The sequence below is a fragment of the Zonotrichia leucophrys genome, chromosome 2, assembly GCF_028769735.1.
Source record: "Zonotrichia leucophrys gambelii isolate GWCS_2022_RI chromosome 2, RI_Zleu_2.0, whole genome shotgun sequence".
NCBI lineage: Eukaryota > Metazoa > Chordata > Aves > Passeriformes > Passerellidae > Zonotrichia > Zonotrichia leucophrys.
In genome coordinates this window covers 6,405,016-6,421,276 of record NC_088171.1, presented here as the reverse complement: position 1 = coordinate 6,421,276, position 16,261 = coordinate 6,405,016, and the positions used below count along the sequence as shown (strand labels likewise).

General features: G+C 44.5%; 1 protein-coding gene across 1 annotated transcript in view; it reads left to right on the top strand.

Moving 5' to 3' along the window:
* Nucleotides 1–16,261, top strand: part of ACVR2B (activin A receptor type 2B) — a 103,990-nt gene that overhangs the window by 65,509 nt on the left and 22,220 nt on the right. The window contains exon 2 of the mRNA XM_064703853.1: nt 15,983–16,190. Within this exon, the coding sequence (XP_064559923.1) occupies nt 15,983–16,190 (208 nt within the window). The remainder of the gene's footprint in view (nt 1–15,982; nt 16,191–16,261) is intronic.

Below are 16,261 nucleotides of genomic sequence, written 5' to 3'. Positions count from 1 at the left end.
GAATCAGGAGGATTTAAAATGAAAATGGAGATATTCAAATGAAGGTAGCACACAAGTCTGATGGTGATGGAAAATGGCTGTGAAACATTAGGGATGGCAGACTGAAATCTCTGTCAGAAGGCAAATGAGGAAAGATAAAAAGTTCCTTAGAGGTGTTTCCTTCCAAAAGAAAAAAATTAAAATAAAAATACTGATGCACACCTGAAAGATTTGGCAATTCAAAGAAAGAAAGTGCTAAAAAAATAAATTAAAATTCCATGTATTGTTTGAAAGGCAAGAGACTGCTGCCTTAGAAGTGCCATTGGCATGTGTGGCATGTTCTGAAATTGCTTGGGAGAGTATATTGGATTGGGGTGGGGAAGGGAGGGAGAGACTAATTATATATAATCTTAAAATGAATTAGGTGATATAAATGTAATGAAAGCAAATCCTGTTCCTGGAGAGACTTTTCAGTTTGCATTTTGATATCCTAGGGCAATGGCATGTTGCTCTCTGACAGACAACCATTTGATTTGGAAATATGTGAATAATTGGGAAGTAAAACCTCTTTGAATTTGTTCCTTTCCCCTCTAGCATTTGAAGGACTAATTATAGGAAGAGATGCAGAATGCCCTGTGCGGGCAGGGATGCAGCCAAGTTTCTACTTTGCTGCTTGCATGAGTCACTGTGCTGCATCCTGTGCACTTTGATATGTGTCCTTGCTTCAAAAACAAATTATATATTTATTTTACAGAGGGAGAGGTAAGAGTGTTCTGCTCCTTGCTGGAGACACCTGTGCCAAAATGATGCTCAGCAGCTGGAGCCTGGCAAGGGCTGGGTGCTTGGGGAGGAGTGAACACCCATGTGAGGAGTGAGAGCTTCAGCATCTTGGCAAGGCTGGTGCTGCTGGCTCGACTGAGAGGCAGCACCCTATTTTGAGATGGTTTTAAAATGGGTCTGAGGATCCTCCTGTGTCTGCATTCTCTGCTTACCAGCAGCCAGATGCTGACCCTGTTCTGGGCAGGAGGGACAATCTCCCCACTGCATGGCACAAGCAAAATTGGTGTGTTCAACCTGAGCTCTCTGAGGAGAGGAGAGGGTTAATCAGCCTCGTGGCTGGTCTGAGGCACTTGGTCTCATTTATCATCCCTGCCTGTGCTCAGCCCCAGGATGGTGGGTGTGCCAGGGGAATTAGGGCCAGCGCTGGGGCGGGAGACACTGAAAGCATGGATAAAAATACTCCTCAGTCTAGGAAGAAAAGCAGGATTTCACCCTCTGGAAGAGCTCACAGATCCTGAATAATAATGCTGTACAAAAGGATGAATGTCTTAAAAATATATGAAGTCCTCTCCCAGTGAAGGTGACATGCGTGATGGGAGCAAAACTGCTGCTGGGTTGGGCTGTGTCGGGGAAAAGAGGGAAGCATTTACAGCAAGGTGATGGATAAAAAGCTCCCAGCCTGTGTGTGAGATCTGTAGTTCCCAAACTGTGCACAGCAGACCTGTTATAGTGCCTTCTCTCAGGCTCTTGTTGTTTAGGTAACATGGAAAGTTTGGGATCTTCTGACATGGATGAGTCAAATATTCCTGGTGGCTCGTTCCCGACTCGATGTATAACCTTGAGCTTGGAGCTGTGCCTCCTCCTCTGGCTCTCCCCACCTGAGATAACTGGGATGGTGACATTTGCTGCTGTTTGTAAAGCAGAGCTGGCATGGAGACCTGCAGAGTGAAACAGAGTAGGATGCAGGATGCTCTGTTCACTGTTCTGGCCGAGAGCCCGCGCGTGAGGTTGCTCAAAATGCAGCACATCCTTTGTCTCACCATCTTTAGGCAATATGGTGTTTGGGAAGAATCTTAACACAGTGAGGACCAGATGTATGTAAAGCCCTTGGGGCCATATTGAAATGCAAATGGAAATGAAATAGTGCATTACTTCCAAGAGTGGTCTGAAGATGAAAACGCCGTGTTGGGAGACTGTGCATCCAAAGCAGAGAGCTGGGTGTGAGCCCTGACAATGCTTGGGAAACCTGCATGCAATGCAGTGTTGTATTTGGGGTTTTGAGGTCATTGTTACGCAGATTATTAAAGCCTGGATGCATTTTTAGCTGGACTTTGTCTAAAGAATAAACACAGCCAGGGCTGTTTTCCAGTCATCAGCTAAACGGGCGGATCAAGGGCTTGAGTCAGCGATTCCTGCCAAACATTACTGACTGTCTTCAAAAATATTTCCTAACACTTCTTGCTTTTGAAAATGTAATCATGCATAAAGTGATGTACGTGAGTTTTGCTTTGCAAATGATTCTGGTGCCTGGATTCTGTGTGTGTGTTGGCTCTGCTTCTCACTTGCTTGTATGATGCTCTGCTTCCTACATGCATGCCTGAAATACAACCCAGAGATGGGACTCATCCCCTTCCAGGAATAAAAGAGCTACATCACCTCCTTCTGCAAAACCTGGGTTTATATTTTTGCTGCATTAGGGATGTGTGGCTTGTATGAGCAAAACTAACCTGCATATCCCACTAAAACAGCTGCTGCAAACAAAGGGCTCCAGCTCTTGCTGCAAGGCTTGTAGGTGAGCCTTGGATTTTGATTCAATCTGTAGAATTACTTTGCAGTAGAAACACCAATATTCTTCATAGTTAATGGTGAGACAGCTAGTCCCATTAGTTGTCCTGTTTAGAAATTGTATTTTCTATAGCAAGGAAGACAAAATGTTAATTTTTCACTATGCTGAGATGCCAGCTTGGACCAAGCACTATGGTGACTTCTCCTTTCCACTTAGATTTTTCAAACTGTATATTGACTCGAGGATACTTAATCTGAGATGTTTTAAACAGTTTTTGTTTTCTCAAGAATGAGGCATCTTTTCAAGATAGCTTAGGCTGGCTATCCTGCATGAAAATATTTGCTCCCTTTGAAACTCCTGGCCCTGCCAGAATACAGCCAGGCAGGCACGTGGCTTCCTCTGCTTCAGTGTAAAGGTCACTTATGATGTGTTTTTAATGAATAATTACTACTGCATGCTTCCCTCTTTAAATGGCAGGGGCATCCTTGCTACATGAAACATTAAAAACTTGTTAAGATGGAAAATACCAGCAAAGAGATAAAAAGCCTGTGCAAAATCTCTGTCTATTGGGAAATGGTTGCAAGGGTATCAGGGAAGGACTCTGGCAGGAAGAGGGCTTTGTGTTCTTCTCTCAGCAGCTGTCAGCTCCAAATGGCACTTCTGGGCTCAGGGCAGTTGTTCAGGGGGATTGGGTTTCTCAAATCCCAACATGAAAAGAAATGCAGGCTGGCTGGATGGGTGGGGATGGAAATCAGGAGCAAAGTTGCAGTCAGTGGCATAGTGCATTTGGTTGGTCAGTAGCTGCTTGGGTCTTTCAGCATTTGAATTATTTTTAAATGATGTTTTTAGGTTGATGATATTTAGTGTAGGAACTGGACAGTGGCCAGACTAGGCCAGAACAAAAGCCCACCCAGCCTGGTGGTCTGACTCCTCCTTTTGCTGAAACGTGACAGGGGAGGAACAGCAGAGCAAGCGAATGCCTGTAGTTCTTCTTAAAACAATATGGGAAATCTTCTGAGAAGGGGTTCCCCACATCAGCTGCCCTTTGGGTTTGGAAATGCCTTCTCCAGATGTGCTTTGAGCCTGATCCACCAGCTGTGAGTGGTTCACCCTTCATCACTTGTTGTTTACCACTTGTTCCATCCTTCATTACTTGTTTCACTCTTCAGCAGTTGCCTCACTCTTGCAAAGCCTTATAGAGATGGAGGAGGTTGATCAGCAGTTTTATTCTCTGGTTTTCATTCAGCACAAAGAAAAGTGCATCTCTTAGTGCTCACCAGAGCTCCCAGGCTATAGCCAGAACAGCAGGTTATGTTTTCCTGGGCTTATTGTATTAAAGAAAGTGAATCCTGTACTAAAGTATTTATATTGAAAAGCTTGAACTGCGACATGATGCCCATGGAAAATACATACAAGCAGCTTGGGCTGACACTTTCCTCTGGTCTTTTCTTTGTTCCCAAAGAGAGATATAAAGGTGGAGGGGTTCCTTTATCTGTGCTGCTGCCTTGCCTGGGGCAGGTGTGTTCACTTGCTTGTTGGTGTGGAAACAGATGGTGCTGCACCTTCCAAAAAGTTATCAAAAGTTCTGTTTGCTCTTTCCAGATGGCTGCAACGCCTTACCAAAGTTCAGGGAAATTGGCTGAAGAGCCCTGGGATCCATGTGCCCCAACCTAGTGGGGAGATTAGTGGTTTTATTGCTCAACTGGCTGCTGTCACTGTGAAGCTTCTCACATTGCCTTGGAATTCTTTATTTTCTTTAGTGAAAAATGGAATTTACTGGTGGCATGTCTTCCATTTCTGTTCCTGCTGATTAGCAGGAGTGTACAGTAATGTCACAGAAGGTATCTTTTTATTGGGGACTTTGCATGCCTGTGTCTCCAGGTAAATCTGAGCAAGGGGAGGCAGTGAAAAGATGTGTTCAGGGCTGTAGTTTGCTCATGTCTCTACAGCTGCCAGTCCTCTGTGTGCACATTCCTCTCCCATCTCTCAACTGAAGCACATGGAGCAAAACAAGTGATTATTGCATCTTGCTGATGAAGCTCTTGAGGCAAAAGGAAAGGGTTTGACTGCAGCCTAAAATGATTTTGTAACAGGTTATGGAGGAGAATTTGAAAGATTTGGGTTGGAAGGGACCTTTAAAGATCCTTTTGTTCCAACCCCCCATCATGGGTAGGGACACCTTCCATTGACCAAGTTGTTCCATATCCCATCCAAAGTGGTCTTGAACACTTCCAGGGATGGGGCATCCACATTTTCTCTGCAGTGCCTTACCACCCACTCAGGAAAGAATTTCTTCCTAATTTATACTCAACATCTTTAATTTTAAAACTATTTCTCCTTGTCCTATGACTACAGGCCTCGATAAGAAGTCTTCTCCCACATTTCTTGTAAACCTCCTTTGTACACTGAAAGGCTGCAGTAAGATCTCCCTGGAGTCTTCTCTTGTCTTGGATTCTTATTGTATTTCCAGTGATAAATCCCTCTAAATATTCATGGTGTTTCTGAAAGTGCCCAGACAAGGGCACCCTCATCTCCTCATTCACAGACATCAGCATCTAAATATGTGGGAGCAGCATCAGAGATGGTGCTAGTGGAGATCCCCACCTGCCCAGGGTCAGGAAATTGAGAGTTCTGTGCTGAAACTTAGAATATTACTTTATGCTCTTTTATGGAATATTGGGGCCTGATCACCATGGGAACTAAATGGCATCCAAATAGAAAGTTGGACTGGAAGGGAATGTACCCAGATTTCGGGCTGGAGCTGTAGAGCTCAGGTCATGCAGAAAGCTTGGATGTGGATGGAGGGTAAGTCATTCTTTCACTCCATGTGCACACTCTTATTTAGTGTTTTAGTCTTCCTCTGGTGTGAGAAAACCAGGAAGGAAAAGACCTGTCCCACAGCACACGGTTATTTTATTGCTTCCCACCTGTGAAACAGGCAGAATTTCAACTTCCTGGGACAATCTGCTCAAAATAATTTTTATTTCAAAGTGGGATCTGGATGCTGCTTAATGAATGTAATCAAAATAAAAGCTAATAGGTGACTTTATTTCCCCCCATGCCCCTTTACATAAAATCTCTTCAGCATCTCTTTTATAACTTGTCTTTGGAGAATCACTGCAGTTATCCAGACATTTCTAGCGTGCCTTTCATTATTGTAAGAGAAACAATCACTGGAAATTGCAGGATGCTATTGAGTTGTGCTGCATTCCTTCCTCAGGTCGTTTGACAGCAGCTTTTTTCAGTAGACCCAGAGGAGAAAGGTGCATTTCTGTAAACATGAGACAAATCCTAGATGTGCTGTAGCCACCTGGGAGAAAATTCCATTGTAAAAGAGGCTCTTAAAATTGCTCAGGTGGGATTTGCCATTAAAAGGATAAAGACTGGAGAAATGGACTTCTGATTTGGCTGGCAACTTGCTTCTCATCCTCGAGGAATTTTAGGAATGTCTTCACTTCCTTTTGGAGGGCTTAAGGCTAGTTTGTGATTTCAAGGGCCAGAAACTTGCTTTTTTCCTGCCTCCCTTCTGCTTTAGGGCTGGCTTCTGCTGGCTTGTTAACTCTTCATATACCAGTGTAAGCTGGGGAAAGAGCATTTTAAAAATCAGTGGTTTCTTCTGCAAACCTTGGATGGTCTGAAGGTCTAGAGCGTGATGCAAAAGATGTTGCTTGCACCAAGGAATTATCAAGTGTTTTCACATGTGCTGCTGTGGGCTGGATGGAGGAATCTCTGTTTGGGATGTGGGAATGGATGCTGGTCCTTCATCAGTGTAAAACTGGCCATAAATTATGATTTTTTTCTGCATTTTTTGTGCTCTTATCTTTGAGCTGAAACACACCAGGGTGTCAGACGATCAGTGATTGCTCAGATGCTGGGGGGAAATGCAGGTGAGAGTGGCAGCTAAAATGTGCATGTTTATTCTCTAGAACATGAAGAAATATGAGGATTTTGTCATAGTGTATTTTGTATAGCATATGAATGGTCTTTGCCCAAAAGGGGCAAAGATTCCCCATCAACCCAGTGAACCCTCAAGCTTTGCTGCAGCTCAGGGCTCTTTGCAAAGGACTGGGCAAGCATCCCCTGCATGCTCCTGCACCATTTCTTGTCACTGAAGCCCTTGGTTCCTCTGAAGGAGAAATTTGGTTCTCTCAGGTCAGTAAAGATGATGCCCCAGTTGGCACCTGCCAACAACCATCCATCATCATGCTGGATCTGAGGTTTGAACTTAGACATCTACAAGATTTTCTCTCTGCCTCCCCTTCAACTGGCTGGCAAGGAGAAGCTGTGATGTAGCAGAAATCTTAGAAACCTGATTTCTAGGTAGAGATAATCTTATTCTATCTACTGAGAGCATTTTCAAATTAATTCTTCCTTGAGTTTCCCACTTGCTCATGTAATCTGCTGATGAAGTGACTCATCTCTATGGTGTGTTTGGATTCTGGTCAGTGATGGAGTTTTAAACAGGGATTTTTGAACCGGTTCCATGGTTTAGAGTGGTTGTGGTTTTTATTGCCTTTCTTCCTCCATCCTGCTGAGAAAACTGCTCAGCTCCAAGCTTTGATTATTCAAGTAGAAGAGGGTGACAGGAACACAAACAAGCATCATTTAGTTCTTGGGGACACGTTTTCCTGATGCTTGACCTTTTGGACTTCCCACATCTTCTTGTCCATTTACATGCATTACAGTTTTTCCAATTACCAGTGAATTAAATTTGGAATTGTGGTATTTGGAAATGTCAAGCAGAATCAATAGAAAAGCACTTGGGGCCCAATCTTAGTAGACTCAGCAGATTTTAAAGCATATTTGAAATGTCCCTGCTGATAAATCTCAGAGGACCCTGTGTAGATTATGAATTGAGGTGCTGCTGTTGTGGTACCAAAGCTCTCTGTGGCTTGCCAGGTGTGCCGTGCTGTGTTGGACACACCTCACTCTCTCCCTGGAGAAGACCTTAAAAATCAGCTCTGCAAAGCATTTCTGCTGGTGGCAGTGTCACAGGCTGGTGAGGACAGTGGGATGGAGCAGATGCACGTGACAAAGCTGGGAAAGGCATCACCACATGATTATTGCTGTTCCTTAAACCTCTGCACTCCACCAGGAGATGCTCCCTTACCATCATTCCTCTGCCTGGAAGGAAATTAATTTTCCAGGCTTGCTTTGAAAGCTTTTCAAAACTTCACTGTGTGTGGGGAAAATATTTATGAACGTTTGTGATTTCACTTCTCCTCCCATGCTCTTTGCAGACCCCATGCTGGCTCCCAAGGAGAATGGAGAGAACAAATGATTGTGTTCTAAATGTCATTTCAGAACTTGCTGCATATTTTAGTTAGTGATTTGTGGAATCTGGTCAAGACTTGCCCTCTGTTTGATTTTCAGGAGTGCAGTTAGAAATACCTTAATCTTGCAATTAAGCTCTAATATTTTCTGTTTCAGAGGCTGCAAAGTTTGGCTGCTGAGACACTTTGCTGGTAGCTTGTGTGTGCAGAGTGCTCAGCCCACAAGGGGCCATTTTTCATGCCAAAGAGTAGTCACTGCTGTCACAAGCCAAATAAATGGCCTGCTTAATGCTTTTATAAATGCACACCTCAAACTCAAGGAAAAAAAAAACCATAAAAATTTTAATAACTTTATGCCTGTTTGGAAACTCGTGGTCTGGGGGAGGAAACACAACCTCTCCTTTATGGAATTCCTCTGTGGTGCAAAGGAAGCCTGGAGGTGAACAGGGGGGATGGAGGAGCATCATTCCAGAGATGCTGCCTGGGGTGGCATCCTCAGGGCTGGTCACACATGGACAGGGAGCAGCTCTGGGGGTTTGGATGGGATCTGCAGCTTCTCCTGCACCCCATGCCATGCACAGGCTGCAGCACTGCCCTTTTTGGATCTGTCACTTCGTGCTTGTCAGGGCTGCCTTGATTTTGATTTCATTCTCTTGGGTGTAGCTGAGGAGGAGTATGTATCTGTGCAAAAAAAAAAAAAGAAAAAAGAAAAATAAATTAGGAATTAGGCCTTTTTTGTGTGTTATTACTAATCTGGTTTGAGCTCTGCTGTCCAAATTGCCTCGTTTGTGACCCAAAGTGCATTTAAACATGAACTGCAAAAGCACCACGGCATTAAATGCTTTTGATTGATCTCCCTGATGGTTTTATTAAAGAACTAAAACCTTTTTGGGGGAGACAGATACAGTTAGTGATGTGAAGGGAGAAATGTAATTACATTTTTGGCTTTGTCCTTAACTGAAATGATACAAAATAGAATTTTTCTAATGGATAACTAAAATGATCTCTTCTTTAAATAAAATATAGAAGTGACCCTCTGAGTTCAAGTCAAAAATGCTCTGCTTCCAAAAATTGATTAACTGCTGGCAACGTTTCTGTCCTGCTGCACACCAGGCCAGCCAGCAACCTGGCCAAACCTCCTTGGATCACTCTGCCTGGCCAGAGGAATGATTTACTGAACCTTTTCCTGAGTGATCCTCCCCTCTGGGCCAGGAGATTACTCTCATCAGCTCTGTGTGCAGGCATGTGTGTGTGGACACTCAATATTTCACTCAGCTGAGTATTGCTGTCATTTCACTCTGCTCCATCCTCCCTCTGTAGGGTCTGCCTGATTTTGTGGCTTTGTGAGGAGCTGGGATGCTCCATATCCTTCTCCAGGTCCTTGTCCTACCCATTCTGTTTGACTTAAAATACCAGGGAAATTATTCAGAAAAATGAAACCATTGAAATGAAACCTATGAAACCATGCTTTCCCTGAGCTGGTAGTAATAACTCCTAAAACACACTCCTTACATTTTATAAAACAGGTTTTGAAGTCTGTTTGGGGGGGGGAAATTCTAATGAAGATCTAATTCTTTGGAATAATTTTCTTGTTATCGTTTACTGACTTAAAACCCAAGTTAAAAAAGAGATATATTTGGGGAGGGGTTGCTACACAGATGTCCGTGGAAGCTGTGAAGTGTGAGTCATGGTGTGAATATAGAAGCCCTGAGTTGTCATCCCTGGTGAGCAGGGAGGATGTATTTCTTAATATTAAAGTTCCTTTTTTAATTTTAAAAGAAAATGTCTTAAAGCCTCCTGTCCTTTCGAGAGTAGTTGTCAATGGCATCATTGCAGGTTTCCATGGCAATATATGCTGAGATAATAGATTAACAGCCATTGATTGACTCAAAAACTTGGAGCTCTTTTACTGTGGGATAAGCCAAATCTATTGACAGGAAACAAAATTCCAAGTAATATCTTCCCTTGGCATTGCACCTTTGCTTCCTCTGTGCTGCCTGTGCCCAGATTTACCCAATCTGTTTTAGGAACCAAAACATTTTGCAGGAATAAATCCTTCTAATTAACCATCCTTGCATCCAGCTGGTTGGATGGGGCATCTCTGCCTGGACAAAACGTGGCCATTGAGGTCCCCAAAGGTGGAGTGAAGTTTTGGCTTGAGAAAAATGCTCTGCAGAGTCACAGGGACTTGTTTCTGCTCTGCTGTTTAAAGACTTTTGTGAAAGAACAGGAGGATAAAAGCAACAAGTCTCCAAATCCTCATGTGCAGTTACGTGCTTAACCACAGATGTCATCACGAGTTTGATGCTTTGCCTAAAAATGTATTTAGCCCCTATTATGTAAGTACAGCAGGAATGAAATCACCCTGCTTGGGGAATAAGTGCTGGAGCAAGGCTCAGAAATCTCACATTCGTTTTGGAGAGATGCAACTGGGTGGTCTCTCTCCAAACATTCCCAGTTGCAAGCCTTCTTCAATCTGGCTTGATTTTGAATTTCTAGCAACAACTATTTGAAATTCTTTCATTTGCAGTCCTGCACGTGATTTCTGGGCAGGTGTCTGGCAGAGGGAGGCAGCAGCCCTCTTTCCCTGCCTTTCCCTCCCCACCAGTGCCTCTGAAAGTGCTCCACACATGCTGAGATTGTGGTCCCCCACTGAAGGCTGTGCCAAAATGCAGCTGTGGGTTTGGAGGCAGCTGGTTCAGCATCCCCTAAAGGGAAGGGGGTGAGTGGCTCATCCCAGCAGATGCTGCCCTGCAAGGTGAGCTCCCAGCAGCTCCTGATTCCCCAGCTCTGCTCATCCCTGCCATGGTTTGGGGGAGAGCTCTTGAAAGCAAACCCAAACCTCAAACAAAGGGCCCGACTTCCATAATGGCACGTGCAAGAATGCATCCGCAGTTGCTTAATTGCTGCATGCAATTACCCTCCAAATTAGAGGGCAATTACCCCAATTCAGTGCACAATCTCTGCCGTTTTATATTATAAAATTACATGCACAAATAGCTATATAGGGACATAACGAAGTGTTTGCAAATAACTTCACTTGCATACACTGCTTCATATAGAAAGCCCTGTGGTTTTGACAGTCAGGCAAACAGACTGTCTGGTAAATCACTCAGTGTTTATGCAGACTATTTTGACACATCCCATCTTTTCCTATATACTTTCATTTTAGGTTTTCAAAAGGGGACAGGCAGAGATAAAGAGCTGAGATTTATAGCAGCCTTCAGCCTTGGGGAAGATATTCCCTATGTATCTAATTATGAGTTAGGAGCCTGGCAACTGCTAACACCTAGACCTGGAAGTTGCTACACTGGATCTTGGCTATAATTTAGAAGCTGTTGGATAATGATACAGCCTCAGTGATCTGTCAGCGACTCCAAATTAGGAGAGCAGGGTTTAGTCTCAGATCAGCAACAAGGTCCCATGTCTCAGCAGGCTGAAGTCCTTCAGTTCACGAGGATCTTTTTTTAATGAGCTCCCTCTGTGCCTTGTAACTCCCAAGTAGAGGCGAGAGGTCTTCCCATGTCGCCTGGTGCTTCGACTGCTCTTCCCATCATTATGTGCCTCAGATGGGTGCTGGGGGTCTTGCTTGGCAGAAACCCAGTGATGCTGCAGTCATTTGGAGCAGCAAATTGACCCAGGGGAATCAGCATAATGACAGCTCCTCAGGACTGAGGTCAAAAAGTTGATTTCCACCCCAAAAGTGGGTGATGGTGGGTAGCCTCCCTCTGCCTGTGTGATGTATGGGAGTTATTTAGGCTTGGTATTTTGTGTAAAGGTATTTCTGTGCAGCTTTTGTTCAGGGACAAGCCACGCTGCGTCATCCCCGAAGAGCTGGGTGGATGCAGTGGGATGCCAGAAACCCATCTGCTCCTGCAAAGTCTGATTCTTCCTTAGACTTTGATTTCAAACAGGACTTCAGGCTTTATTGCTTAAATGACTATTTGTGGATGGTGATATTAAAAAGTTGATTGTTTTTGCTTGGCTGGCACGAGGCTCTTTTCCATGGAGAGAGCTGGGGCTGAGAGTGGGATGCAGTGCTGGGGATGCTGTGCTCCTGCCCTGTATCCATGCTCCTGCCCCATGTCCATGCTCCTGCCCTATATCCATGCTTGTGCCCTACACATATGCTTCTGCTTTGCAACTTTTTTCCCCCAAATTTTGCATTGTGGCTGGAGGAAGAGGCTTAGGGAGGAGAACAATGGAGGCCCAATGAATGAGACCAGGTTCCAACAGTGATCTTCAAACACTTGCTTAGCAAAGGTTTTGTATCTCGTTGCACCCAAGTCCCATTGATTTTTTGCCAAAAGTTGAGCAGTTCTCTGGGATGTTTATTTGCCATCCCGCATGAGCAGGATGTTACCAGGCAGTGCCACCAAATGAAGGCACTCAGGAGCTTTTCTATGTACCAATACTGCTATGAGGGAGAGGACCCCTTTAACCTGTCTCAAGCTGTGGCTTGTGACCGCACTGAAAGACTTTTGTTTCAGGAAAGGCCCTTTTGGCCAAAATGAATGGTGTCACTCTTGTCAGATGCTCAGGTTTGGTACAAGACTTCTCTTGAGCCAGGTTGTACTGCTGGGGGCACAGGGGATCCCAGTCAAATCCTTGTTGTGCTGATGCATCAGCTGTGTCCAGTGGAGGGAGACAAGTGCTTCCTGCCCATATCTTGGGGGAACACCCTCTGATTCTTCTTGCAACTTGAAATGAGAAGCAGGACGTGGTTATCCATGCCTTTGTCACTTGGTAGAATCATGGCATATGATTTGGGCTGGCATGAACCTTTAAAGGGCATCTAGTCCATCCATCTAGTCCAACTCCCCTGCAGCTGAGACATCTTCAACGACACCAGGTTGCTCAGAGTTTCCAGAGATGAGGCATCTACCACCTCCCTGGGCAGCCTGTTCCAGTGTTTTATCACCCTCATTGAGAAAAATATTTCATCCTTATATCAAATCTAAATATTTTTTTCATTTAAAACCGTTACCTAATGTCCACCTCAGTGTTTCTTACAGACCTACGGTGGGGTATCCATTGCTCACTGGGGGAAGAGGAGGCACAAAAATCTACACAGCTCTCTGGGGATGGATGAGTAAAGCTCAGATTTCCTTCTCTTAGTCGCCACCTTTCTCTCTCAAAGGGACAAGCCCCTGTTTTGACTCCCCCTCCCTCTGTTGAGCGAGGATTTTACCGCAGCGAGTGCAGAGCAGGCAGTTAGCTGCAAACTTTGGTCTCTGCGTGATCCATTACAGAGCAAGGTGTGAGTGTTTCTTGATGAGCTAAAGCAGCAGGTAAATTAATACCCAGACCTGGAGCCGTGCCCCTTCCTGCTGAGACCATCTTGGGTACAAACAGAAGGGTTTCTTGCAGTCGTGAGCACCCAGCGGGGCGAGGATCCTACCAAATGGCTTTTAAAGAGATCTGAGAGCAGGTAACAAACACACAGGTTTTTAAAGTGTCTCCTTAATGCAAGCATCCTTAGGAGCTGTTATAAAGAAAGCATACATCTATTTAGTCATCTCAAACTTTATGCATGCTTTTATTCAAATCATCTAAACTTTAACAGCGGGGGGAAAACTGGGAAAGGCCTTTTTCCTGGCGCGGTCGCTGTTTGCAGAGTTGGGTTTGCGTGTTTGCAAGCAGCTCTTACTCTTCAGCTGAAACTTGTTCCAGAAAAGACAACTGTCTTGGGGGAAGGGAGCCTGGGCTCAACACAGGATTTAGCAGCCTTGGTTTGCTGGTCCCAGAGCTGATACAGCTCCTGCTTCACATCTTTTCCACATTCCCTTTCCAAAGCACAGTGGAAATATCAAATCGCACCGCGGCTCTGTGCATCGCATTGGCTGTTGTTTATGGTGGGGAAGACAGAGGCTACACAATATTGCCTGAGGTTGCAGATGATGGTGGCTGAGCTAGGATTAGATTTTGGGGCTGCTTTCCAGTGAAATTGTTCATTAAACCTTCCAGCTTGCTGGGAGACGGAGTTGGGGAGGGAGAGGAAATTTCTGTCTTGATCAAAAGCCATATTCAGTTTGGGATGATAAAAATGATATTACAAAGTGAATTTCCAGGAGTGGAGAAGAAGATGATAAGTGAGGATTAGGTGTCAGGTACCAGCTGGAAGCCATATGATTTATTACAATAAGGATGGTAAAACTCTAGCCCAGGTTGTCCACAGAGGTGGTGGCTCTAGAAGTATTCAAGTTTGAATGGGGCTTTGAGCAACCTGGTCTAGTTGAAGATGTCCCTGCTCATTGCAGGGATATTGGACTAAATGACCTTGAAAAATCCTTTCCAACCCAAACCATCCTATCATTCTATGCAGTTAAGATATTTATTATTTCCTTTATAAGTAAAAAAATATTGCCCTCCACCCCCACACACAAGAGAAAGCTCTTTTGCTTTCCTGCTGATTTAACCAGTATTTAGCAAAAATGCTTAATCTGCCCTAAAGAAGCACGGTGTAAGTATCAAGAGAACAAATATCAAGGCTTTAACAAGGAGTGTCAATATTGACATTGTTCTGTGTTGAGGGATATTGGTAGGTTGTTTTCATTATTGTAAGCAACTTGTCAGAGGAAAACTCTGATGGAGCTTTGCAAGAGCTGATAAAACCTGCAGGTGCTATTGAAATTGAGCTCTTGTTCGTGTGTGCTTTGAATATAATTTCCAGTTTCAGGCGTCAGCTTTATGACATTCTCATACCCTTATTCCCTTGCAGTCTCTCCCACGATGCAGATCAACCAGTCTTCCTAAAAAGTGTTATTGAAGGATTGAACACCTCAGCAGCTTGCAAAGAGATTTTGCTAGTGTGATGAGTTTGCTCTGTGCCATGAAAATTACTCATTGCTGAGTCCAGGTGTTGGCATTGGGAGCAGGTTAGACCCACCACCCCTAGTTTATTCAGAACTGTGGTTTTCTAGCTAGAAATTTAGTTCTAGGTTTCACAGAGGTCTGGCTATTTTGGGAGCACAGCACTTTTGTTTCACCATCCTGCGGGACCTATTTGTGTTTTCTACCCAGCTGTCAACACATTTTATTGAGACACCTACATTTTCCATGATTGCAATCCATCAAAATAATGGCCAGGCCTGACCTTACCTTAGGTTGGGTAATCCCAAGGAGAGATGGCTGCAGGGCATTTCAGGATTTACAGAATCATCATGGTACAGGGCTCAGGATGTCTTTTGTGTTTGTCTGCTTACAAGACGTGTGTTTGTTTCATTCTTCGTTCTCTTTTAAACTAATCCTCAAAATGCCACAAAGCAGAATATTTCCAGATGAAGAGAAGATTTCTAAGGTTTAGGACAGAACAGGTCACCTGCAAATATCAGTGTTCCCTTATTTGACTCTGGTTTTAGTGGATGTGTCTGCAGTTGTATTTCAGTTCTTCCACACGGTGGCTATGGGGGAATTGTTTCCTTGGGGGCAGTACGAGCTCCACAGTCCTTTGGTACAAGGCTCCAAAGGAGGGAAGACCCACAGGCTATGGAGACTCCTTTGTTTGTGGTGGCCAAGGATGCATTTGGGGTGGCCAGTGTTGTTTGGGGAACAGAATTTTCTGTTGCTGAAGGTCTTGCTTGGGTGGAGAAGCACCATGAGCCATGTCAAATGCAGCCAAAAACATGGCACTTATCATATGGAGTCTTACTCAAATAAGCCTGAACCAGGATCTAAGTGAGGAATGGCCACTGGTCTGGCCCACCTGTGCAGGATGAATATTCCCTGTTCTCAGTTACATCCATGGAAGAAACTGTTCTTTTTTAGGTGGTGTTTCCCAAAGTAGTGGTGCAGAGAGAGAGTAACTCCACTGCATGACATCCCAGCAAGCATCAAGTAGCACCCTGGCAGGTTGTCTTTGCTAAACAATGTTTCTGTGGTTAGACATTCATGGGCATGCATTGCCTCGTGCATCCCCTGTTTTAGAGTCCTAGGGTTGAAGCATTGCCCAGGGGAGATCTGGGAAGGTCTCAGCTTGGCTCTTGACTTTGCCATGACCTGAGGCAAACCTGACCTCTCCATCTCCCACCTCATCCTAGAGAAGAGTAATCTCCACACTGTGCTGAAGCTCCTAGGGAATCAAATGCAGGCATCACCTAAAACAAAGCCATACAATTCCCTATTTCTGACTTTACCTGAATGTTCTTGGGGCTTGATTTTTCAGGGCCAGGCCACGGGGAGGCAGAGACAAGGGAGTGCATCTACTACAATGCCAACTGGGAGCTGGAGAAGACCAACCAGAGCGGCGTGGAGCGCTGCGAGGGGGAGAAGGACAAGCGGCTGCACTGCTATGCCTCCTGGAGAAACAACTCAGGCTCCATCGAGCTGGTGAAGAAAGGCTGCTGGTTGGATGACTTCAACTGCTATGACAGGTAAGAGCCCAGATGGTTTATCCAAATGCAGGTTTAATCGACCCTCTAAGTGTAAAAGCTTGTGATTTTTT